The following is a 24,126-nucleotide window of genomic DNA, read 5'->3' on the forward strand; positions in this document are numbered from 1 at the left end:
CTTCCGGCTTACGCGCCGTACAGAAGCGTGTTTAGCGCAGAGCTCATGCGCCGTACACAAGTGTGCTCCGGCGCACCGGAAGCTTCCGGAAGAGAGCGATGGCGGGTTTGACTGTGAGAGACCCTGCGGTGGATCGTTCTCTGCGTTCGGTGTTCGGTGAGAGGAATTCGTGAAGCCAAGCATCGGGGAGGGACAGAAAGAGACAGGGTGCGGCGAGGAATGCCCCCTGCACCTCATGAATCGCCGGAGAAGCTGGTGATGGGTCGAGCTTGCAGCTCTACCTGCCTATCCTGTGGGGCGGCCAACCTAGTGGACTCGCGGGCAAAGTGATGCCTCCCCCTGAGGTCTCACTGCCTTTCCATGATGTGGCAGAGGAAGTTAAACTAGCATTCAGCTTCTATGCATTTCTTCTTTCATGAGCTTCACTTATTGTCTGGAATCGAGGGCGCATGGCAACTGTCCCTTACTACTTTTCACCCTCTACCCTAAAATACAGATTATATGCTGAGTGTCTATACGCTCCTTGTGTCCACTTCCCGCCCTTTTATAAGGACTTTTATCCTCTGTTGTTTACTGTGACATTTTAGTTCGATATTGATTGTGGCCACCTTACGTCTTAAGGTGGATTGTAAATGAATGAATGAACGAATGATTAAGACCTTGTCGAAGAAATTTTAAAGAGGATCATAATATTTTGTTTAAGTAACTGTAGTGATTTTTAAAGCTTCTTTTGGAAAGGACATGATAAAATAGTTTAGAATAATTTTTAAACATCCTTCACTACATTCATGGTTATTCTTTGTGTGCGTGCGTGTAGAAATATGGACATAATGAGCCAGTTTTTAAAATTCCAATTGCTTTGGTATTTTTAGTAGTTATTGATAAGACTTGCAGATCTTCAGGTAAGTACCAATGCCAAACTATTTTCACTGAAGTTAAGGAAAATCATCACACTTGTCAGATGAGCCTGAGAACTGATATTTAGAAGTGCCTATACCTTTAGTCTTAGCAGTTTATATGTTTTGTAATTAAAGTCAGCAGACAAGATTGAAATCATGCCGAAATACCATGGAACTGCAATTGTAGGAACACTATTTTGAGATATTTGTTACATTTTCAGTAGGTGGACACTGTTTACTTACAAGGGAAATAGATCACAAACTCAGAATTTTAATGTCTATTTTCTTCCATAGTGGGGAACATTCCATATGAGGCTACTGAAGAACAATTAAAGGACATCTTTTCTGAGGTTGGACCTGTTGTTAGTTTCAGGTGAGATTCTCCTTTGACTACTTGGGGTTTTCTTTAAAATCACAAATTTAGGGACACCTGGGTGGCTCAGCGGTTAAGCGTCTGCCTTTGGCCCAGAGCGTGATCCTGGAGTCCCCGGATCGAGTCCCACATCAGGCTCCCTGCATGGAACCTGCTTCTCTCTCTGCCTGTGTCTCTGCCTCTGTCTCTGTGTCTCTCATGAATAAATAAATAAAATCTTTAAAATAAAATAAAATCACATATTTGGCCCTTAGCAATAATGGCAAGGTTTTTACTGGTGACTTTTCACATGCATCCTTCTGTTTGTAACAGCCTTATTCAGATATAATTCACATACCATATAATTCACAATTACTTTTACTAAATGATACTTTTTTTCATTTAAAAATGTTTTAAAAATATTTCAGCAAAGCAATCAGAGTAATAAAGTTATTTGTCTTACAGTGAACCAAATTAGAACATGGCCGTGTTAGCAGGAACCCTGTATGTGTGTAGCATTTGTGCCTGATACTTGGTTCTACCCTTCCAGGTTGGTGTATGATAGGGAGACAGGAAAGCCAAAGGGTTATGGCTTCTGTGAATACCAAGACCAGGAGACGGCACTTAGTGCCATGCGAAACTTGAATGGACGTGAATTCAGTGGGAGAGCCCTTCGAGTGGACAATGCTGCCAGTGAAAAGAACAAAGAAGAGTTGAAGAGTGAGTATAAACCTGATTTATATGCAACGTGAGTTAGTAAAGATGTAACAAGATTTTTCCATTTATGATGTTTTTAGCACCTGCTGAAATGGTTAGGCACATAGCTTCTTGACCCACTTGAGGCACCTGCATTAGGGAATTGTATATCTTTGAGAAATAAAGTTGACTTTAGGAGTTGTTCAGGTGTGAAGGAGTTAATTTACAGTTGAAGATGAATTCAGGTTCATCAAACCATTAGTTGCACTAACTATGTCATTAGTTTACCACTGCTGTAACTATTTGCCAGATATGTAATTGGTGGGATTACTAAGGCATTCTGGGTCTTTTCATGTGGTAACAGACCAGGAATTCCATTTTGAAATTAGCATCTTTTTCTATTATTTTGTTTCTAAAAATTAGCATCTTTATTGTTTCGTTTCTGGAGTGACTTGTTAGAGGAAATTAATATGCCTCATCCCTAATTAGGTTAACATTTTCCATCTGTGTGATCCTAGTCCTAGCTTTCTTCTAAGAGTGGAAAATATACTCTGTCACTTTCCTCTACAGAAATAAGAGACTTGCAACTCACTTATTTCTCAGTTCCAGAAAATGTAAAGTTACAATGGGTCCTAGAAAGAAAGTGGCCCTAGAAGGTAGATACTTAAAATGATTTAGCTCATAATTTTGCCTCCTTAACTTTTTGTACTTTCTTCCCGATCAGGCCTTGGCACTGGTGCCCCTGTCATTGAGTCACCTTATGGAGAGACCATCAGTCCTGAGGATGCCCCTGAGTCCATTAGCAAAGCAGTTGCCAGTCTTCCACCGGAGCAGATGTTTGAGTTGATGAAACAAATGAAGGTGGGAGGAGGCATTAGGTTAAGAACAAATCAAATCACATCAAATTTTCATAACTTTTGTTAATGGAAATAATTCCCTGAGCTCAAATATAAGGTGTGCCTGTTGACCACCATTTCTTGCACCTTTGATATGCCATACGTGCATAGCATATTTTACATTTCGTGAAAAAAGCTTTCCATTTTTGTACACTAATATAGCTATACAATCTGGCTTTTTGTGGCCCATGGATATCAGATATAGATATTCAAATGTTAACTTTTCTCCTAAATGGTGGTTTTATGGTATTTGAAATGCCTCTTCCTTCTCTTGCCTGTCATGACCAAAATTTTGTGTGCTGCGCAAAAACTGATGATAGTTTAAAAAGCCTCTTGAGTATTATATTTCTCAGATGAAAATAGTTCTAAGTCACTGTTACTTTCTAAGTAATTATTGAACCTGATGATGAATCCATTTATCTTCTCAGCTCTGTGTCCAGAATAGTCCCCAGGAAGCACGGAACATGTTACTTCAGAACCCTCAGTTGGCTTATGCTTTGCTACAAGCACAGGTAGTGATGAGAATTGTGGATCCAGAGATTGCCCTGGTGAGTGCTTCTTATTCTTCTATGGAAACACCATGGTAAACCTTGAGTGGGGTAGGAACTGCCTGTTTGCGTTGTTAAACAGACAGATCATAGATTTGTCTTTTCATTTTTTAGAAAATTCTGCATCGCCAGACAAATATCCCAACGCTGATCGCAGGCAACCCTCAGCCAGTCCACAGTGCTGGGCCTGGCGCAGGATCCACCGTGTCAATGAACCAGCAGAATCCTCAGGCCCCTCAGGCCCAGTCTTTGGTAGGGCTTTATCTCTTAACATTTCATTTTACCTGTTTGAGAATGCCATTTTCATTTTAGTTCTTTAGACTAAAAGAACAGTCAGGAGCTGACGATAATTTCAGTTCCTGGACATAAAAGCAATTTTCAGTTTGCAGAGTACATGACCTCTGAATGAATATAGATTTGATGCCAAGTTTGTGAAACAAAGAGATCCTTCCTGTGTGTCCTTTTATATAGGCTAATTTGGTGTTTATGTGCATGTGTAATACTACGGTTGGCACTTTGTTATTCTGCATACATTATTTCTTTTAGTATTTACAGCAATTGTATGAGGTTGGCACTCTTATTATCTCCTTACCAATGAAAAGAAGTAGAGCTTGCTTTCCAAGCATGACACAAAACTAAAGCCATAAGAAAATAAATAAATTTGGGACACCTGGATGGCTCAGTAGTTAGGCATGGTACCTTTGGCTCAGGGCATGATCCTGGGGTCCCAGGATCGAGTCCCACATGGGGCTCCTTGCATGGAGCCTGCTTCTCCCTCTGCCTGTTTCTCTGCCCCTCTCTCTCTGTCTCTCATGAATAAATAAATTAAATCTTTAAAAAAAATACGTTTGAAAACTGAAAAATTTCTGTATGGAGAAAAAGAAATAAACACAAAGACAAATGACAAATTGGGAAAAAGTATTTGCCACACACATGATGGACAACAGGCTGATTAACAGTCCTTAATCATGGGCAGCCCGGCTGGCTCAGCGATTTAGCACCTGCCTTCAGCCCAGGGCGTGATCCTGGAGGCCCCGGGACCAAGTCCCACGTCAGGCTCCCTGCGTGGAGCCTGCTTCTCCCTCTGCCTGTGTCTCTGTCTCTGTCTCTCTGTGTCTCTCATGAATAAATAAATAAATAAAATCTTTTTTTAAAAAAAGAGTCCTTAGTCATGTTCAAGAATGTTTATTGCCACATTATAATAGTAAAAAGTTGAAATATCCTTAATATACATCAGTGGAAGAATGGGAAAAATATTGCATATTTATTCAGTGGAACACTTATAATGGTTAAATAAAGGACACGTGTCACCATGAATGACTTTCAACAAACATAATTCCATATAGCAGTAAAGATAAACTAGGATATATGGTATCAACACAGATAACTCAAAAGTGAAAAAAGTGAATGTGAGAGCTTTCCCAACATATGGGATATATGTGTTTTCATATATCCCAAAAACCCGTTGAATGAGTTGCAACTATGTTTAGTATGTAATGATTTACATACAATTTCAAAACATCTGTAAAAATTCTTAAGTGGAAAAAAAATTCTTTTTTTTTTAAAGATTTTATTTATTTATTCATAGAGACAGAGAGAGAGAGGCAGAGACACAGGCAGAGGAAGAAGCAGGCATCATACAGAGAGCCTGACATGGGACTCGATCCAGGGTCTCCAGGATCACGCCCTGGGCTGCAGGCGGCGCTAAACCGCTGTGACACCGGAGCTGCCCCGGAAAAAAAAATTCTTAAGTGGTTGTCTTAAGAAAGGATGCACTTGGGAAGACCATACGGGAGATTTCAAATATATATATTTATTTCCTAAACTGTACGTTTATTTTCTCTACAATTTATATATCTGGAATGTTTCATAATTAAAGTGTTCAACCTCAAAATACGGTAAACATAAACAGAAAGAACAGTAATTACCATTTTTACCATTCAGAGTGGGGGAGGTAAACAACTTGAAGTCAACCATAGGTGCTCCATATGGCCTCACAACTGATCAGATTTGTCAGTCTCTTTTCAGATTATGGTCCATCTTAATTGTGTTCTATTAACCAGGCTCATCATGTGTATTGTCCAGAGGTGTGTACATACTCTATTTTTTCTTTTGGTCAGGGTGGAATGCATGTCAATGGTGCACCCCCTCTGATGCAAGCTTCTATGCAATCTGGAGTTCCAACACCAGGGCAAATACCAGCAGCTGTAACAGGACCTGGTCCTGGTTCCTTAGCTCCTGCAGGTATGTTTCATTTGCAGTCTTCACCGTTTTGGTATTTTGCTAAAGTTTTGTTGTAGCAAATGTTATAATGTAGCCAAATTATTACATGGTAATGAGATCTTGATATAAGATTAATATACAGGGGTGCCTGAGTGGCTCAGGCAGTTCAGCATCTGTCTTCAGCTCAGGTCATCATTCCAGGGTCCTAGGATTGAGCCCCATGTTGGGTACCCTGCTCAGCAGGAATCCTGCCTCTCCCTCTCCTTCTGCCATTCCCCCACTTGTGTGGAGTCTCTCTGTCAAATAAATTAAAAAAATATTTTTTAAAATAAAAAAAATTGTATATAAAATTAACATACAGTTAGGAAATGTGTATCGTAGGTGGAGGAAATAGTTGATCTCTTATACACGGAAAGCAGGGAAAAGGACCACAAAATGAAAAAGTATGGTAAAACTTCCAAATTAACAAGGGGGAAATAGAATGAATGGAAACTAGATTAAGCCAGCAAATAGAAGGAAAAGAAAACAACATTGTGAAGTAAGTAATAATAAATGTAGAGTAAGGAGGAAGGAATAAATTTTCATATAGTTGTTATTCTGCTGAATGTGAATGGACGGAATTTTCCCACTAAAAGCCAGAGACTTATATAGGTTAAAGGGACATTTAAAAAACAGACACAAAATACATAGTCACATTTGTTATTATTATATTTAACAGATGTGAAATTACATTTCATTAAATATAATCAGACCAAACAACAGAATTTTTAGAACTGTATTTTCATTGAAAGTAAAACTCTATATTTTCTTTGAAAGAAATTAATGGAGTATTGCTATTATGCTTGTAGCTTTTTGTCATTCAGCAATCATAACTACAGGCACTGAGTGGGGCACATGACGGGATGAGCACTGGGTGTTATGCTATATGTTGGCAAATTGAACTCCAATAAAAAAATGTAAAAATTAATTAATTAAATAAAAAATAAAAAGAATTGAATGAAATAGCGATTCCCTATATGAAACTCTTGTATGAACACATGACATATATCAATATTTAAAGTTTTTTATGCAACAGATTTGCCTCTTGTTAATTATCTAATCTGGGTTAGATTGACTACAACATACTCATAGAGGATAATTGAATCTACATTGTTCTGTTCTGGGGCATCTGGATGGCTCAGTAGTTGAGCTTCTGCCTTTGGCTCAGGTCATGATCCCAGGGTCCTGAGATCGAGTCCCACATCAGGCTCCCTGCAGGGAGCCTGCTTCTCCTCTGCCTATGTCTCTGCCATCTCTCTGTGTCTCATGAATAAATAAAATCTTAAAAAAAAAAAAAACCTTGAAATATCTTTCAATGAGGGGCACCTGGATGGCTCAGTTGGTTAAGTGTCTGCCTTCAGCTCAGGTCATGATCCCAGATCCTGGAATTGAGCCTCACATTGGGCTCCCTGCTTGGTGGGGAGTCTGCTTCTCCCTCTCATTCCTCTTCACCTCCTCAACTAAATAAAATCTTTAAAATATTTTTTTTTAATGAAAGAAGTAGATTCTGTATTTTATATATTTTTAAGTTATGGGTGCCTAACTTTATAATATCTTAAGTGGTCCTACAACACATGACAAGTATGCAACCCATGACATGTGTAGCTCATAATGTGAGTTGAAAAACACTCAAAGTGGTCTATATCTTTTTCAGTGAGACAAGTGCATTGATCATGCACTTGGATGTCACAGGAGTGTCAAACTGTTGTAAAAGTTTCTAAGTGTCTGCTCTCCATTTCTGCACTTATATTGTCATAAATTGTTAACATGCAGTGTGTGGATCAACATTGTCTGTGGACCACACTTTGAGTACTTTTGTACCAATAGACAAAAAATAAGACACTGAGGGAAAAAGTACTGGAACCAATAAGCATGATTTATCATGATTTATATTGGGAGATTTATATCTTCAAAGAATACACTTTCGCCCCCAAATGACCTTGGAATAGTAAAAAAAAAAAAAAAAAAAAAAAAAAAAAGAAAAAAAAGAATGACCATGTACTTGGCCATAAAATAAAAACAAATTTAAAAAGTAGAGATTTTACATTCCATGTTCTCTCGTTATAAGCCAATAAGATTAGAAATAATTAAAAGATGACTGAAAATAACCTTTACTTGGAAAATTCAGGAACATATACTAGGTAATCCTTGAATTAAAGAGAAAATAAAAGGAAATTTTTAAATCATCCAAAAGATGACAAAAAGTAGTGTACTTTATACAAAAAAAGTATGACAAATAGTGATGGCAGTACTTGAGATGAATATCTTCAAATGCCTGTGTTGTTAAAGAATAAAGGAACTCTACTAGTTTTAAAAAATTAGGAAAATAAATTTTTTAAAGAAACAAGATACCAAGAAAGAATTAGGAAATATAGAAGCTGATGGGGTGCCTGGGTGGCATTGTCGGTTAAGCGTCTGCCTTCAGCTTAGGGTGTGATCCCAGGGTCTTGGGATCGAACCCCAGTTAGGCTTCCTGCTCAATTGAGAGTCTGCTTCTGTCTCTGCTTCTCCCTCTGCCTCTCCCCTGCTCATGCTCGCTCACTTCCTCTCAAATAAATAAAATCTTAAAAAAAAATAAATACAAAAGTTGAAAATAAGTGTGAAAGGAACTTAAATTACTGAATTTTCAGGTGGTATTTTTTGTGAGCTTGTAGCATTTCTGTTTCTTAAGTTACTAAAACATCACTAAGATTCTTGAAATACCCTGTACAAAACTCTATGACAGTTGAGGAGGAGGAACAGCCTAATAGAAAAAGTAGGCAAAGAAAATGAGTAGGCACTTCATGGAAGAGCAAATCCAAATGGCAACAAAATCAAGCTCATTTGTAGTCATGGGATTGCAAATTAGATAACAAGATTTCACTTAAACCCATCAGACTAGCAAAAGTTTCAAAGAGAGATGATACTATTGGTGGAAAAGTGGTATCATAAATTGCTAGTGGAACTGTGAAAGTATTCAGCCTTTTAAGAAAATAGTCTATTTAAAATAATCATGTACTCTTTGACCCACCAATTCCACTTCTGGGAAGCTAGCCCATACAAATAAAAGTGTCACCTTGTGATGGAGTATAACATGAGAAATTATGCCCATAAGTCCTGCCACTGCTTTCCTCAGACCCTAAATCTTTGTATTGTTTTAGCGAATGGTCTGAATAAATCATAGAATGGTTTGTGGTTAGAAGAGACCTTTGAAATTATTTAGACCTGTGGTTCTCAAACTTTAATGTACATTAGAATCACTTGATTAGCTTATTAAAGTACAGATACTGGTCCCCATCACCAGACTTCTAAATCAGCAGGTCTGAGGTCGGGCCCTGGAATTTGCAGTTCGTGGTTTTGTTTTGTTTTGTTTTGTTTTTTGTTTTTAAGATTTTATTTATTTGAGAGAGGGAGACAGCAGAGCAGGGGGGAGGGGTAGAGGGAGAAACAGACTCCCCCCAGGGAGCAGGGAGCAGAATATGGAGCTCGATCCCAAGACCCTAAGATCATGACCTGAGCTGAAGGCAGATGCTTTACTGACTGAGCAACCCAGGCACCTCTGGAATTTGCAGTTCTAACAATTCTTTAGTGATATTGATGCTTCTGGTCTGAGCACCACATCCTGAGGACAACCGGTTTAGACCAACTCATTTACTTTACAGATGAGTAAGCGTGGGCGTATGTTAACTTTATTAAATCACTTGTTCAGAATCACAGTCACTTAGTAGGAGTAGGGCTAGGACAGGTTCAGGCTCTTAATCCATGCTTTTGGTGCCTGGCATGTTAAATAGAACAAGAGAATATGATGTGTACTTGATATTTTAGTTAAGCATTAATGAAGTGCAAATAGTTCAGCTTGTCTTTTCTCCCTACTCACAGCATATGTATTTCCTTTGAGGAAAAGAAAATTGCTATGTAGAAAGGACAAGACAAGGGCTTGTGGCACATAATTATTCTTTGTATAGCAGTCCTTATATCCCACCTGGTTAGTGTAGGGTAGAGCAGTGGTTCTCAACTCTACTAGACCCTGTGGCATCTTTTCACAACAGATATTTTGCAGTGACTTTTTACTATCCTGAAATGAAATGCACCAGATGTAATCTACTTAATGTGATTTCCAAAAAAATATAATACCTAAACTATAATAGAAAGAAGTAAAAGGAAATTAACGTATAATAGAAAATATTTTTAATATTCAAGTGTTCAGGCACAACTACATAAGAAACCAAAAGTAGCAGTCAGGTACTTGCACTTACACCATCAATGTAAAAGCTACAGATGTAGACAAATACATTGGTATGTAGGTATCTTGTTTGGCAATGCAAATGCCAAAAGGACTGTTGACGTTAGTGTTGTGATTGTCTCAAATGATGAAAACTCTTGGTAAAGTTCTTAACAAAACAAAATGCAATGCCTGTAATTGACTCAGTAATTGTATTTCTGAAAAATTCAGTATGTATGTGTACATATGTAAATAGAGAAAAGAATTTTTTTTTCTTACAACTACAACAGGCTTAGGTTCTAAGTTCAGATGACTGTAAACAGGTTTTCATTTGTGTTAATGTTCACCAAGACATTTGAAAATTTTGCAAGACAAGATAATTCTGGATTTGGGAGGACTATCTCAGACATTGCAGGGCACCTAGTATCCCCATTGGCTTCTCATTAAATGCCAGCCATGCCCCATAAATCTTTTCATAACTAAAACCCACACATTTACAAAATACCCTAGGAATAGTATTGTCTCGTGTGAGAGGAATTATGTGGGTGAGTGCCATTGTTCCTCTATATAACAGAACTTCTCCCAAGGTTTTGGAAGCCAGTGAGATTAAGTATTCTCCTTTAACTCACTTTTCTGTCACTGAAGCATAGAGTTTACTAACAAACTTTACCTTCTGTACAACTGCATTGTTTAGTGGTAGCTGTGATCTTTGTAGTTTTCTGCCTATGAGGCAGAAAAAGGAAATTTGTTAACTCAGCCACTGTCCTTTTTCTCCACTGTCCTAATTTGTGTTTTTCTTTCCTTCCCTTCATCTCCTAGGAGGAATGCAAGCCCAGGTTGGAATGCCAGGAAGTGGACCAGTGTCCATTGAGCGGGGACAAGGTAAATAAATATCAATAACTGAGTAATGTGGACTGGACTCAGAAATGTTGCATATCTGCACTATCTTAATATGGCAGCCACTAGCCATACATGGCTATTTGAATATTTAATTAAATTTAAATCAAAATTAGGTGGAACTTAAAATTCATTTCCTCATTCACTCTAGCCACATTCTTTTTTTTTTTTTCCTAGCCACATTTTAAGTGCTCAGTGGCCAACTGAGGCTAGTGGATACCATTACTGGATATTGCAAATATGGAATATTTCCCTCATTACAGGATATTATTGAACACCTCTAGTCTAGACTTTCCATCTAGTGACTCAGAGCCAGCTCTACAAGAATTGATAAAGCAAATGCATCCTTTGTTTCTATTTAATTTATGTCACCTTTTCCTAATAGTCTAGTAATTCTGCTGACATGTTCTGTCCCACTCTGTGGATATCTATTGATCAAGTAAGCCATTTTAATAATGAGCATATAACATGTGGCTGGGCATGTAGAAGCTTAAATTTAAACCTCAGAGAAAACTGGGAAGGGAATCAAAGGCCTATAAAGCCCACTCGATAAGGGTATGTTGTACTGTGGCAGTAACACTGGGTACCACAGCAACAGCCACTCCAAAATCTCCATATTATTTTCCTCAGTTGCTGGAGTTTGAAGAAGCAGAAAATGCAGTGGTTTGACAACATTAAGAGGAGAGAGAATAAGAAAACAGAAAGAACTACCAATAAAACTGAGTGCATACTATAGGCCAGGCACTTTAATGTTCATAAACAACTGTGAGTTAGGTGGCAGCACCTCAGTATTCAGGTAGAGATGGAAGCTCAGTTTTTTTAAATAATAAATTTATTTTTTATTGGTGTTCAATTTACCAACATACAGAATAACACCCAGTGCTCATCCCGTCAAGTGCCCCCCTCAGTGCCCGTCACCCATTCACCCCCACCCCCCACCCTCCTCCCCTTCCATCACCCCTAGTTCATTTCCCAGAGTTAGGAGTCTTTATGTTCTGTTCTGGAAGCTCTGGAAGCTCAGTTTTAAGTTACTTATTCAAGGGGACGTGGTAAGTAAATCCTGCCATCTGAGTAGGGTGGATGGGACTTGGGGCACTCACCTCCTCCAGCTAGTAAGTGGCAGAACAAGATTCTGAGGTCTCTGACTAAAATCTTCCTCTTTCTGAAAATCCACACCGCCTCAATCAACTTCCAGAAATACTCTTCAGTGTCTTCTATTCCTTGTCATCTTCTCATTGTGATGAGAAAGAACTGCTTTGGACAGCATAGAGAAGTTTAAGTTCCTTCTTCTTAGCATATGGCCTATAAGTGAAACCCATTTTTTAAAAGCAAAATATTTAGAGGCCTGTGTACTATATTCCTTGTCTACGGTTAGTTCATTAGGGTTGATTGCTGAAGTGACAACTAAGAATCTTGTCAGATGTTTGACAGTGGGACAAGCTCTTAAACAAATGCCTCATTTAAGCAGCCTGTGCTTTTGTGCTGTCATGGCCCATGCCCTTGGCCTCTCTGAGTGTGTGTAACCAGAGTATTTCTGCATGAGGGAGAAGGAATTGGGGTTTCAGGCATATTTTTCTTCTTCCCAATCCATCAGTCATTCAAACTCTAGGTGTTTAATACATATTTCCACAAAGACATATTCTTTCCTGCTATAGTTTTCTTCACCTCTCCGGTCAAAAGCTAGCAGAGGGAAATGACTTGATTTTTGAAGGTATATCGAGTATGTCTTCTTGAAGAGAGAAAATGAGATGAGTTTCCCTTTATAGTTTTTCTTCAGTACCCAGCAGAGGAAGCAAGAATCTTTCCACTTGTACCCAGTTTTCTTTCTTTTCCTGGAATCTATGCTTCTTATATGCTCCTTTGTAATAGTGAAAGGAGATAGTGAGATGCTTAAGAAGATACTTCTTGCCTTCTGCCACCTTTGTATAGTGTTAACACCCTTGTCATCTCATTAGTCTTTGTTTGCTGTTGTCATGGTGTTTGGTTATTACCAGAGACCTATAGTGGCAGTGTTTTTTGAGGAGTGGTAGTGTCTTTGTCTAAAGTTCGTTTGCTGCATTTCTTGCAGAAATTTTTGTGCTTTAAATTATGGCAGAAATAGTACGGTCCATCTCTGTTATGGGCCTCTTCAGAATAAATCTTGCCTTCTAGATTCAGTACAATTTCTTTCATGTTTTGTTTATGAAAATATGTTCTTTGCCTAGCTAGAGATTCAGAACCATACTTTTTATATTTTGCTTCTTTTCTTACAATGGCATAAGGAGATTTAGGTGGGCTCATAGTAGCAGAGGTCAAACTTGAAAGGGGCCTAATAAAATCAGTGGCCCACATATTTCACCTTAGGAGACAGTCTCATTACAGCAGAACAGTTTCAGATCCCCAAGAAGCTACTATAGTTTAGGAAGATGTTGTAGTCTGAGGCGGTTCCTGAACTCTTGGCTTTTTTATTTACCTGTGTACATCTCCAGTGCCTGTATGTGTATGATTGTCTGTGTATGTGCGTGTGTGTGCGTGCAAGCTATTTTAAGTGTCTGCTCTTTCTCCTTTTGAACTTACTGCTCACCTAGGAACCCTACAGCACTCGCCCGTGGGACCCGCCGGGCCTGCATCAATTGAGCGAGTTCAAGGTACCCATTGTATCTACGGGTTTCCTTTTGCTTATGGTGTTCAGGGTGGGACGTTGAGAGGACAAGGGCTGCTTGGCAGTCATCCTCACGTTCAAAACCCAAAAGGGTAGTGTTTTGGGCTTTTGTTTTTAAATTTTTTCCTGTTGGGGCCACAAGCCTAAGATTGACCTCTTCACACAGGGCAGAGAACATGGATGATATGGGCATCTGTCCGAGGCTGTACTCCCTCCCTACTGGTGTCAGGAGGCTTGGATGGAATAGCAGTCTGTAAGGAGACAGCAGGTTCTTGCAGAGCCATGGCAGTGTTCACAAATGCCAAGACCCTACCTCTCTTTTGTGACTCTGGTCCTTGAACTAAGGTTGATTATATAAGGAAAACCAGGAGCATAAGTTTCTACAGGTTGAAGTGCTAGTCCTTGGCAGGTTGCCCCCCACTTTGCTCTTTATATAATTCCATCCATACCTCTGACATGGCACAGATTCTGCCTACACCCTGCTTCTGTTCTTGAGCTGCAAGAGGAGTCTGCTGTGGTGAGGTTTCACCCACTCTCAGGTGTCTGAATTATGTTGTCAGTGGTATATAGAGTCATTTCTTGTTTCCTCATGTGTCCTTCACAACAGTAACTCCCTGTTTGTTTCCCTGTCAGTGCCGATGCAGGACCCCAGAGCAGCTATGCAGCGTGGGCCCTTGCCTGCCAACGTCCCAACCCCTCGAGGTTTACTAGGAGATGCTCCAAATGACCCACGTGGAGGCACTTTACTCTCTGTAACTGGAGAGGTAGAGCCTAGGTAAGCACTAACATAGAAAGGAAAGATTGAGGGAATCTTTCTCGATTTGAGAACACAGTCTTTCTGTACCTATTTGCCTACTTCAAAAGGTAAGTAAATATTCACGGCCGCTGTCCAAGGCTAAGCACTTCTCCTTGGACAGAACTATGTAGTTGATTATGTCATTTTGAATGAACCATGGCTACTCCATCTTTAGAAATTTGAAATTCTCAGGTGCCTGGGTGGCTTAGTCAAGTGTCTGCCTTCGGCTCAGGTCATGATCCCAGGATCCTGGGATTGAGTGCCGCATCGAGCTTCCTGCTCCGTGTGGAGCCTGCTTCTCCCTCTCCCTCTGCCTGCCATTCTGCCTGCTTGTGCTCTCTCTTTCTCTGTCAAATAAATAAATAAAATCTTTAAAAAAAAGAAATTGGAAATTCTAACACATATCTAAACAGGAAAATCTTCTTGCTTATCAGTAGTAGTAATAATAATAACAATAATATAATGATGATTGATATTAATGAGGATTATGCCTCTGACTACTGTGAGTACTTAGATTATTTCATTAAATCCACATTGACAGTAATATCAGTCCTATTTTACAGATAAACTGAGGCATAGAGAAGTCAAATAAATGTGCTCAAGATTACACAGCTAATAAGTGATAAAGCTTAGATTTGAACCCATACAGTAACCCGTGTTCTTAAGCACTGTACTCCATATTCATTCTGTACAATGGATGTCCATAACCTCCTCCTTAATTATGAGTGCCCTGACCAAATATAAAATTCCAGGATATACAGGTTTATTTATCCATAGCTGTTGTTTTGTTTTGTTTTGTTTTTTACCTATTTGGTGTTAATCCTCTTAGCATTTGTAACTAATGTTAGCATCAGTTCTTTGATTTTTTTTTCTTACTGATCTCCTGGTTGACACTTTTTTTGTTGTTCTATTTTAAAATATAACTTTTTTTCTCCATCTCTAGAGGTTACTTGGGACCGCCTCATCAGGGTCCACCCATGCACCATGTCCCTGGCCATGACAACCGTGGCCCACCCCCACATGAGATGAGGGGAGGACCATTAACTGAGCCCAGACCTCTAATGGCCGAGCCAAGAGGACCCATGCTAGATCAGAGGGGTCCACCCTTGGATGGCAGAGGTAAGGGGAGACCACATCACAAGGCTGACTGCTGGTTGTGGGCTGATAATAAACCCAGCTATCTTAGGTTCTAATCTTGGATAAAAGAAGGCTAGGGCAATGGGGTTGACAAACATTTTTAAGATTTATCTGTAAAACTGAGACAGAAAGCAGTCCCTGAACAACACATTTGAACTACGCAGGTCGATTTATACATATTTTTTTTATAAATACAGTACAGTACTATAAAGGTATTTTCTCTTTTTTACAATTTTCTTAATAACATTCTCTTTCCTCTAGCTTATTTTGTTGTAAGAATGCAGAACATAATATACAAAACACGTATCAATCAACTGTTTATGTTTTTGGTAAGGCTTACCATCAGCAGTAGGTTGTTAATAGTTAACTTTTGGGGGAGTACTCCAATCCTTGCCTTGTAAAAGGGTCATCTGTAGTTGGGGGGAGATGTGACTGGAGAAATAAATTTCTATCTTTGACTATTGGTTCTTTTTGCCATAAAGATGAGTAGTTACACAGTGGTTTTCTTACAACTTTCTTTATAGGCGGTAGAGATCCCCGAGGCATAGATGCACGAGGGATGGAGGCACGAGCCATGGAGGCTAGAGGATTAGATGCCAGAGGATTGGAGGCTCGAGCAATGGAAGCCCGTGCGATGGAGGCCCGTGCAATGGAGGCCCGTGCAATGGAGGCCCGTGCAATGGAAGTCAGAGGGATAGAGGCCAGAAGTATGGATGCAAGGGGCCCAGTCCCTGGCCCTAGAGGCCCTATGCCTAGTGGAATCCAGGGTCCCAGTCCAATTAACATGGGGGCAGTTGGCCCCCAGGGATCCAGACAGGTATGTGCAATACTTCTTGCTTCTATATGAAATCTTGATCTATTCAGGAATTAACTATTGAAGCTGACTGTTACTGCTTTCCGACTTGGACTATTTCTCAGCTTGTTAAAACAGGAAGATTAGAAACTCCCTTCCTCTAGTTTCACTGTCCCTTAAGATGGTTATTTTCTGGCCACCATTGTAGCAGCTTTGTCCTACCATTTAAGGAACTCTTCCATTCAGAGCAGAGCACCCACAGATTTAGGAGGCAGCGTGTGTATCACTAGAATCTAGGCATGGATATTTGAAAAAACCTCCCCCAGGTGATTCTAATGTACAACCGTAAGAGCTGCATTAGAGCATGTGAAGAGCTGTTAGTAGTCATTTCGATAATCTTAGGTTTGCAGAAACCTATTTTAATTTGCTTTCATCACACAGCCTAAGTGGACAGTGGAATATGAAAGGCAGTTTTTACTAATGTTCACCTTAAAACCTGTGGAACTGAATTCTTATCTCTTCTTTCTTCTTATCTGGCTCTCTCTAGCTATGTGTATGTATATGGTGATCTCTGATTATCTGTGTGTTGTTATCTCCTCCCTCTTCAAACACAATTGGTTGTGGGGAGATGGTATGTGAGTGTCTTCCCTGAATTTTTACGTGCTGGCACCTTCAGCTCCCTCTTGCCCCTGCCAACCTTCCTTTTTCTGTATGTCTTCCTCCTTCCTCTACCATATGTTATGTGTCTTGGTCCTGTGTGTGTGTGTGTGTGTGTGTGTGTGTGTGTGTGTGTGTAAGGGTGGGGGGAGAGTGTCACTGGAATGGAATATGTCAGTCATCCAGTTCTCTCATTTCATAGGTTTGGAAACTGAGATCCAAGAATTCAGCTGACTTGTCCAAATTCACACAACTAAAAAGTGACAGAGCAAGGACTAGAACCCGCTATTTTTTTTCACTGTACCACTCTGTCCTGTTAGCTGCACATTATGTATGTGTATGTGTGTGTCTACCTCCCCCTCTTTAATAGGAAATATGAATATGTTGTTTCCTGGTATGTGTAAAAGAAAACTGTTTTCTATTTTTTTTCCAAGTTGTGTTTTTTAAACATGTGTTTGTGGGCCTTGATGTTTATTCTGCCCTCTATGATCAGTAGCTTTGTAATAAGAATGGGTTTTATGCATCTATTCAGTCCTTCAACACATATTTATTGAGCATTTACTGTGTACCAGAGAGAGCTCTAGATAACTGAGGATATAGCAGTGTGAACAAAACAAAGTCCCTGCCCCTTGGAGCTTGCATTATAGTGGAGGAAACTGACAACAAATAAGTACATGATGTCCTTATATAATTCTGTCAGTCGTTTTGTGGAGAAACACATTGAAAATAATGGTTGGAAGACCATTTCTGGATTAATGTCTTGCTGTTTTATCTCTGCTAGTGCTTGAACTCATTCTGTAATATTGGATTCATACAGTTTTCATTAGTAGATTGTATAAAGCCTATTAGATCTGAATAGAAAAAATAAAAATTTTATCTTCATTTTTATATTGTTTAAATTAATATGTTCACTCACATATAAAAGATATACAGTGAGAACCTTGCTTCCTGCCCTGTATCCATCTCCCTTGTGACCCCAGTCCTAGAGAGAATTGCTTTTATTCAATTTTTGATGTATCTTTCTAACAAAGAAGAGTATATTATTAGGAAAAATGCATATATTTTTCCTTTCACTGTTCAGTGCCTTGTTTTTTCACCTAATGGTATATCCCTAATTCATAATTTCAAATCAGATTTTATTTTATTTCTTTTATTCATGAGAGACACAGAGAGAGGCAAAAACAGAGAGAGAGAAGCAGGCTCCCTGTGGAAAGCCCAGTGTGGGACTTGATCCCAGGACCCCAGGACTACGCCCTGAGTTGAAGGCAGACGCTCAACCACTGAGCCACTCAGGCACCCCTTAAACCAGATTTTAAAATTAATTCCAGTTCACCTAGTTGGGAACTTGTCAGTAAAAGGCTTATTATTACTAGGGTGATTATATGACTTATCCAAACAGGGACATGTTTGAGAGTGAGAGTATTTATTAAGTTGTTACTCTGGGGCAAAAGCATAAGCTGGGACTATCTTAGGTAAACCTGGATGTGTGGTCACCTATATTGTGACTTGTCTGCCTAGAACAGGCACTCCTGGAAACTTTAAATGACCATTATTGAATGGTTAGATCACGATATAATACCTCAAATTAGTATTAACTGAAGCTTCAAAAATGTTATGGATGTGTCAGATCTGTAACATAACATTAAGATTCGGACCAGTCTGGATTCAGTATTGATAAGAACAGAAAGTGATAATGCAGTGTATTATGTTTCCTTCCCTTCTTAAACAAGATATGAAAAATGATTTAACCATTTCTGATTACTCAAGATTATCATTAAATGTACATATTATTGTATATGCTATAATAGAAAATATAGTCATCTCCTGTTTGGTTTCTGGTCTCCTTCACCATCAGGCTGTCGCCTGGCTCTTCACATTGTTGTCACGGTATCTGCTCCTAACAGTTTATCCACGTTTCTTTTTGTGCTTTGCTGCTTCTAATCTGCTGGGGAAGCAGGTAACAAGTTTGTTAACAGTTTGTGTTTCTTAAGAGTACCTAAACTCTGGGTGAATGCCTGAGTGTGAACATAACAACATAGGGCCTTTAACAGTTATTCTAGGTGCTCTGAGAAGCCTTTTCTCTTTCCTAAGATCGAACTCACCAAAGATCTTAAATAAGTGTGATACAACTGCATTTTGTTCTTTTAACCTGGGTCCGTCATGTTTCTTGTTCTGTATTTAGCGGAAAACATCTGTTGCACATTCTCTCCAGAAAGTACTAAAAAGCAAATGTTGGGCTAATAGTCTTTTCCACAGAGGCCTTCCCATCTCCTTCCTGCCTCTGCCATTATGATCATCTCTGCCTTACTTGTAGGATAGGGCCCTTTGGGACCAACTGCCTATGTCTGATTGAACTAGAGGTAGGCAGTATCTCTGTAAATGTAGCTTCCCCAGTGGACCAACATACAGTATCTCTAGAATCTGCTGGCTTTCATTTCTCTTTCCACTGAGCACTAGTTTCTAGGATGCTGTCAGTTTTCTCTGTGCTTATGCGGCTGGATTTTGCTTGATTTGGTGGTATCTGATTGTGCTGTGTGATATTTGTTGATGCTGGAGCTGTTGTAAGCAAATGTGTCTATAACTCGCTAGTTGATCTCTTGCTAAACCCTGCCTTCTGCCATTGCTAACAGTAGGAAATGATCTTCTGAGTCATTAATTTGCTTTTTTTAATTTATATCTATAATCAGATCATATTTTTCACGTTGCTCTTACTGGATTCTGAATACCTCTGTGAGAAGTTCTGAAAAACCTCTCCTCGTCTCTCTTTGTGCCCATAGGTTCCAGTCATGCAGGGAGCAGGCATGCAAGGAGCAAGCATTCAGGGTGGAGGTCAGCCTGGGGGCTTTAGTCCTGGCCAGAACCAAGTTACCCCACAGGACCATGAGAAGGTAAGCAATACTATCTATCTCCAAAGGCACACATCTGTTGGATTCCTCTTTTCAGTTATGATGTTCCTTTAGAGTTCCTTTAGAAGTCATGTTTACTTTTACTTTTGATGAACCTGTTACCTGAAAAATGTGTAGGCCTGATCTTAAATGAAATTAAAATTCTTAAATCGATGTATGTACATGGGAGCTTATCTTATATTTCAGAGTCATCAGCCAATAACTTTTTTTCTGCAGGCCAGAGTGACCTGAAAATCCAAGTACCCCCCCACCCCCCATTTTGCCTTATCCCTAAAAACAAGAGCAGATTCCCCATGAGGATTATCCCTAAAAACAAGAGCAGATTCCCCATGAGGATGTCTGTTCCTATATTTGACCATTGTGGGGAGCTCGTGTCTGATGAAAAGACTTAAACTTGTGAAATAGAGACTTTTAAAAATGGGATTAAAGGGACACCTGAATGGCTCAGTCATTTAAGCATCTGCCTGAATTCAGCTCAGGTCATGATCTCAGGGTCCTGGGATTGAGCAGCATCAGGTTCCTTGCTCAGCGGGGAGCCTGCTTCTCCTTCTCTGCCCCTCCCCTCCCCACCACCCCACCACCGCTCATGCTCACTCTCTCTGTCTCTCAAATAAATAAATAAAATTTAAAAATCTCTAAAACGAGATTAAGGGCACCTGGATGGCTCAGTGGTTGAGTGTCTGCCTTTAGTCCAGGTCATGATTCTGAGGTCCTGCGATCAAGTCCCACATCAGACTCCCCACAGGGAACCTACTTATCCCTCTGCCTCTCTCTGTGTGTCCCTCATGAATAAATAAATAAAATCTTTAAAAAAATAAGATTAAAAACAAGACTTCCCAAGGTTCATAGATACCATGTTAGTTTACAGGAACTTTGGGTTCATGTAGTGTCTTTCTGATTTGAGTCACATAATCTTAGGTCTTACCGTACTTGAGCTTTTCATTGGGCCTTTTCTCATCAGCCCATTTTGGTTTGATTTGATTTGGGGATTTTGGGGGGGGGGGGCGTTGTTTTTGCCTGCAGTATTCCATGCGTGAAGTATCTTTCCTTTTTGGATGGGAGCTGTGGTGTTTTTTTTAGCTGCTGTCATTAAAACTCATTCCCTTTTTTTCTCTTCACAGGCTGCTTTGATCATGCAGGTTCTTCAGCTGACTGCAGACCAGATCGCCATGCTGCCTCCTGAGCAGAGGCAGAGTATCCTAATCTTAAAGGAACAAATACAGAAATCCACTGGAGCACCTTGAAAGGTGAGCAGACTTAACCTGCATAAGTTGGACAAGCTGCTTGTGCCTTTGGAGTATTAGATACTTTCTTTTTTTTTTTCTTTTTAAATTTTTATTTATTTATGATAGTCACACAGAGAGAGAGAGAGAGAGAGAGGCAGAGACACAGGCAGAGGGAGAAGCAGGCTCCATGCACCGGGAGCCCGACGTGGGATTCGATCCCGGGTCTCCAGGATCGCGCCCTGGGCCAAAGGCAGGCGCTAAACCGCTGCGCCACCCAGGGATCCCAGTATTAGATACTTTCAGCCTTAACCAGCAGCACTGTCCTAATCTAAACACTGTCTGAGGACTACACTCCTGTTGGCTAGATTCTTCACCCTTCATTAAGTCAGTTCCTGTCAGGATAGGGGAAGGCAATAGGAGATCTGTTCAGTTGTCAAGTTGGTTGTAGTCTTGTTTAATCTTTCTTCCCTAATGGCAAAAGTAATGTGATCACTTTTACAAAATTAATCATACAGAAATGTAGAAAGGGCAGGATGGGAAGCTCTGCTTCCTGAATCTCATTCCCCAGACAACCTCTAAATATAGCTTGGTGTGTCTCCTTCCAGAATCAGTTGTGTTATTTTATTCCAACTGTCCCATCAAAATGGAGAAACTACAAAGCATTTCAATAAAATGTATAAATATTTTGGTTTCCAGTATTATTTATATTGACTATTTTGATGTTAAACTGTTAGAGTGCATATTTCAGGGTAGTAACTATACACCACCACCATCAATGTCCCTTTACATTTTAGAGGTTGCTGTCACTGCTGCCCTTTATTTTTCTTGCTTATCTGTTAGGTAAAAGGGATCACGATCATGGAATCCCTTAACATCTTATATTTCATAAATAATTGTTTTTTTTTCTTTAAGACTCTTCTATTTTCTTATTAAAGATTTTTCTTATTTTTAAGTAATCTTTGTACCCAAGTTGGGGCTCAAACATAACCCTGAGATCAAGAGTCATATATGCTCTACCAACTGAGCCAGCCAGGTTCTCCAATAATTCTGTTTTCTAAAAAACAGCTTAAAAAATAAAATAAAATAAAATAAAATAATAAAATAAAATAAAATAAATAAAAAATAAATAAAATAAAAACAGCTTAAAATTTTCATTGTCCCAGTATCAGCTGGAATATCACATTTTGAATTTCTACTTTTTACCCCATCTGTATTATAATTCCCATCCATATATTATATAATAGTGAACTCATTTACGCTAATTACCAATCTTTACTAAATATATTGTATTTTAATCCATATTTGCAATATCATTAAAACATCCAAACCGGAAACATGCATCTTATTTGTAGACTTAATTTTTTTTAAGATTTTATTTATTTATTCATGAGAGAGGTACAGAGAGAGAGAGGCGGAGACACAGGCAGAGGGAGAAGCAGGCTCCTCATAGGGAGCCCGATCACTCCCTGAGCCGAAGGCAGATGCTCAACCACTGAGCCACCCAGGCATCCCTGTATTTAGACTTTAAATAACTAAACTATAATAGGAAGCTATCATAGATGCATAGCTAGCTAGACTTTTGATATGACCAGTACTTTAACTTTTTAGTCCAGATACCTGAGGCATTTTCTTTAGTAAAATTATAGGCTATTTTATTCAGATGAATACATTAAAAACCATTTCCCTCTTTTACTTTTTCTAATTTATTTATGTCATAGAAGGCATTCCTTACAATATGAGGAAATTACTATTTTTGGATAGTGGAGATAGAAATGTTTTTAAAAGTTCTTCCATTACGTATTCTAGCTTATAAAATATTTCAGAACCCTTGCACATAAACCACAGAGCAAGGGTTTTTGTTTTACATTTTATTTTGGAATAATTATAAATTCACAGAAGGTTGAAAAAATAGTACAGAGAGCCTTATGTACCCTTCCCCCAGTGATAACCTCTTCAGAACCCATTGTGCAATACCTTTTTGGTTTGTAGTACAAAACCCAAAAACTGACATTGGTATATTATTGTTAAGTAGACTACAGACCTTATTCAGTTTTAACCATTTTTATTTAACCATTTTTAAAACCTACATTAATGGGAGGAGGTGGTGTTATGTGCATGTAGTACTATACAGTTTTACATGGGGGAGGTTTTAATGTATATTTGCTGTTACTTGTGCATACTGCGGCCAAAATGTTGGTTCTCCATCCATCCTGCACCTTAGTAGTTGTGATCCATTTCTGCTATCACTTGACAGGCTTTTATACCATTAACATTAGATTAATAGTTCTCAACCAGAGGCAGTTTTGCTCCCTATGGGACATTTGGAAATGTCTGGAGACATTTTTCATTGTCACAACTTTAGGGGGCATGGTATACTACTGGCATGCAGTGGAGAGCAACCAGAGATGCCTTTGAACATCCTATAGGATATCCACCCCTCACACCCCCCACCACCCTCCACATAACAAAGAGTTATCTATCTCCAAATGTCCACAGTGCTTAGGTCGAGAAACCGTGCTGTAAGAGGTGATTACTGTGGGGATCCTGGAGGCAGACACCTTAGCAATCTCTCCCTGGTAATTTGCTCTTTTGGCATAGCCTCCCTCCCCCACTTTAAATTTTTTTTTCCTGATGTTTGGGGAAGAGAACTTTGTCTCCATCTCTAATAGCTTTCTCCCAACTTTTCCTTACAGGTTTTCAAAAATACCTGGCAACAAATCGGGACACTAATTCCATAACTTTGTTGGAACGTTGCAAAAAGATGACTTCTGCATCCTAACCCTTGAATGACTCAAATTGGTGCCAGGTGGAGGATTCACATCACCTTCTCTCAGAACAAAATCAGTTCATTCTATTGTCTTAGTTTGTATATTTTCTGTGACTTGAAATAAACTTTGAACACAATTTTAGTATACTGTAAATTGATATACACGACCTTTTTGCTTTTAAAAAGCTGAACACCAGGGGTGAAACCTTAGATATGTTTTCAACCCTTACCGCAGTACTGTGCTTTAATGTTATATTGCCATAATTCTGTTTTTCCTTTAAGTTAACCACTTATTCGTCTTGGTGTTATTTGAGAATTTCTTAGAAGCAATGTTTTCTAGAACTTAGTTTTTTGCTTTGTTTGCTTCCAGCAGGAATAATAAGATTTTCCCTTTGAGAACTTGCTAGAGCTTCTGAGTTTACTGGGAGAAAATAGTCCATGCTTAGAGCTAT

The 24,126-nt window shown here is 39.2% G+C and overlaps 1 protein-coding gene across 4 annotated transcripts; it reads left to right on the top strand.

The window, feature by feature from the left end:
- Positions 1 to 23,816, top strand: CSTF2 (cleavage stimulation factor subunit 2). Of its 4 annotated transcripts, none has more exons than XM_038587849.1 (16): positions 1 to 156; positions 1,194 to 1,272; positions 1,802 to 1,971; positions 2,672 to 2,808; positions 3,272 to 3,391; positions 3,506 to 3,643; positions 5,512 to 5,635; positions 10,674 to 10,736; positions 13,319 to 13,378; positions 13,559 to 13,645; positions 14,026 to 14,167; positions 15,132 to 15,307; positions 15,850 to 16,142; positions 19,553 to 19,663; positions 20,803 to 20,928; positions 23,601 to 23,816. In XM_038587849.1, the coding sequence occupies exons 1-15, from the start codon at positions 99 to 101 to the stop codon at positions 20,923 to 20,925; spliced, it is 1,881 nt and encodes a 626-aa protein (XP_038443777.1). In that variant the 5' UTR covers positions 1 to 98; the 3' UTR covers positions 20,926 to 20,928; positions 23,601 to 23,816. The 4 variants fall into 4 exon arrangements, with proteins under 4 accessions (XP_038443777.1, XP_038443778.1, XP_038443779.1 ...); XM_038587852.1 differs by lacking the exon at positions 1 to 156 and adding an exon at positions 180 to 344 and having other exon boundaries at positions 23,601 to 23,805; XM_038587850.1 differs by lacking the exon at positions 13,559 to 13,645 and having other exon boundaries at positions 23,601 to 23,805.
- Positions 23,817 to 24,126: the final 310 nt, after the last annotated feature.

The sequence above is a fragment of the Canis lupus genome, chromosome X (genome assembly GCF_011100685.1).
Source record: "Canis lupus familiaris isolate Mischka breed German Shepherd chromosome X, alternate assembly UU_Cfam_GSD_1.0, whole genome shotgun sequence".
Taxonomy (NCBI): Eukaryota; Metazoa; Chordata; class Mammalia; order Carnivora; family Canidae; genus Canis; species Canis lupus.

What these genes read in the sequence shown, in the direction of transcription:
- CSTF2 (XM_038587849.1), top strand. Translation starts at nt 99, where the DNA reads ATGGCGGGTTTGACTGTGAGAGACCCTGCGGTGGATCGTTCTCTGCGT. An exon ending in GTCCATTGAGCGGGGACAAG is followed by an intron (nt 10,737 to 13,318) that starts GTAAATAAATAT and finishes CTGCTCACCTAG; the next exon opens with GAACCCTACAGCACTCGCCC. An exon ending in GCCCCCAGGGATCCAGACAG is followed by an intron (nt 16,143 to 19,552) that starts GTATGTGCAATA and finishes TTGTGCCCATAG; the next exon opens with GTTCCAGTCATGCAGGGAGC.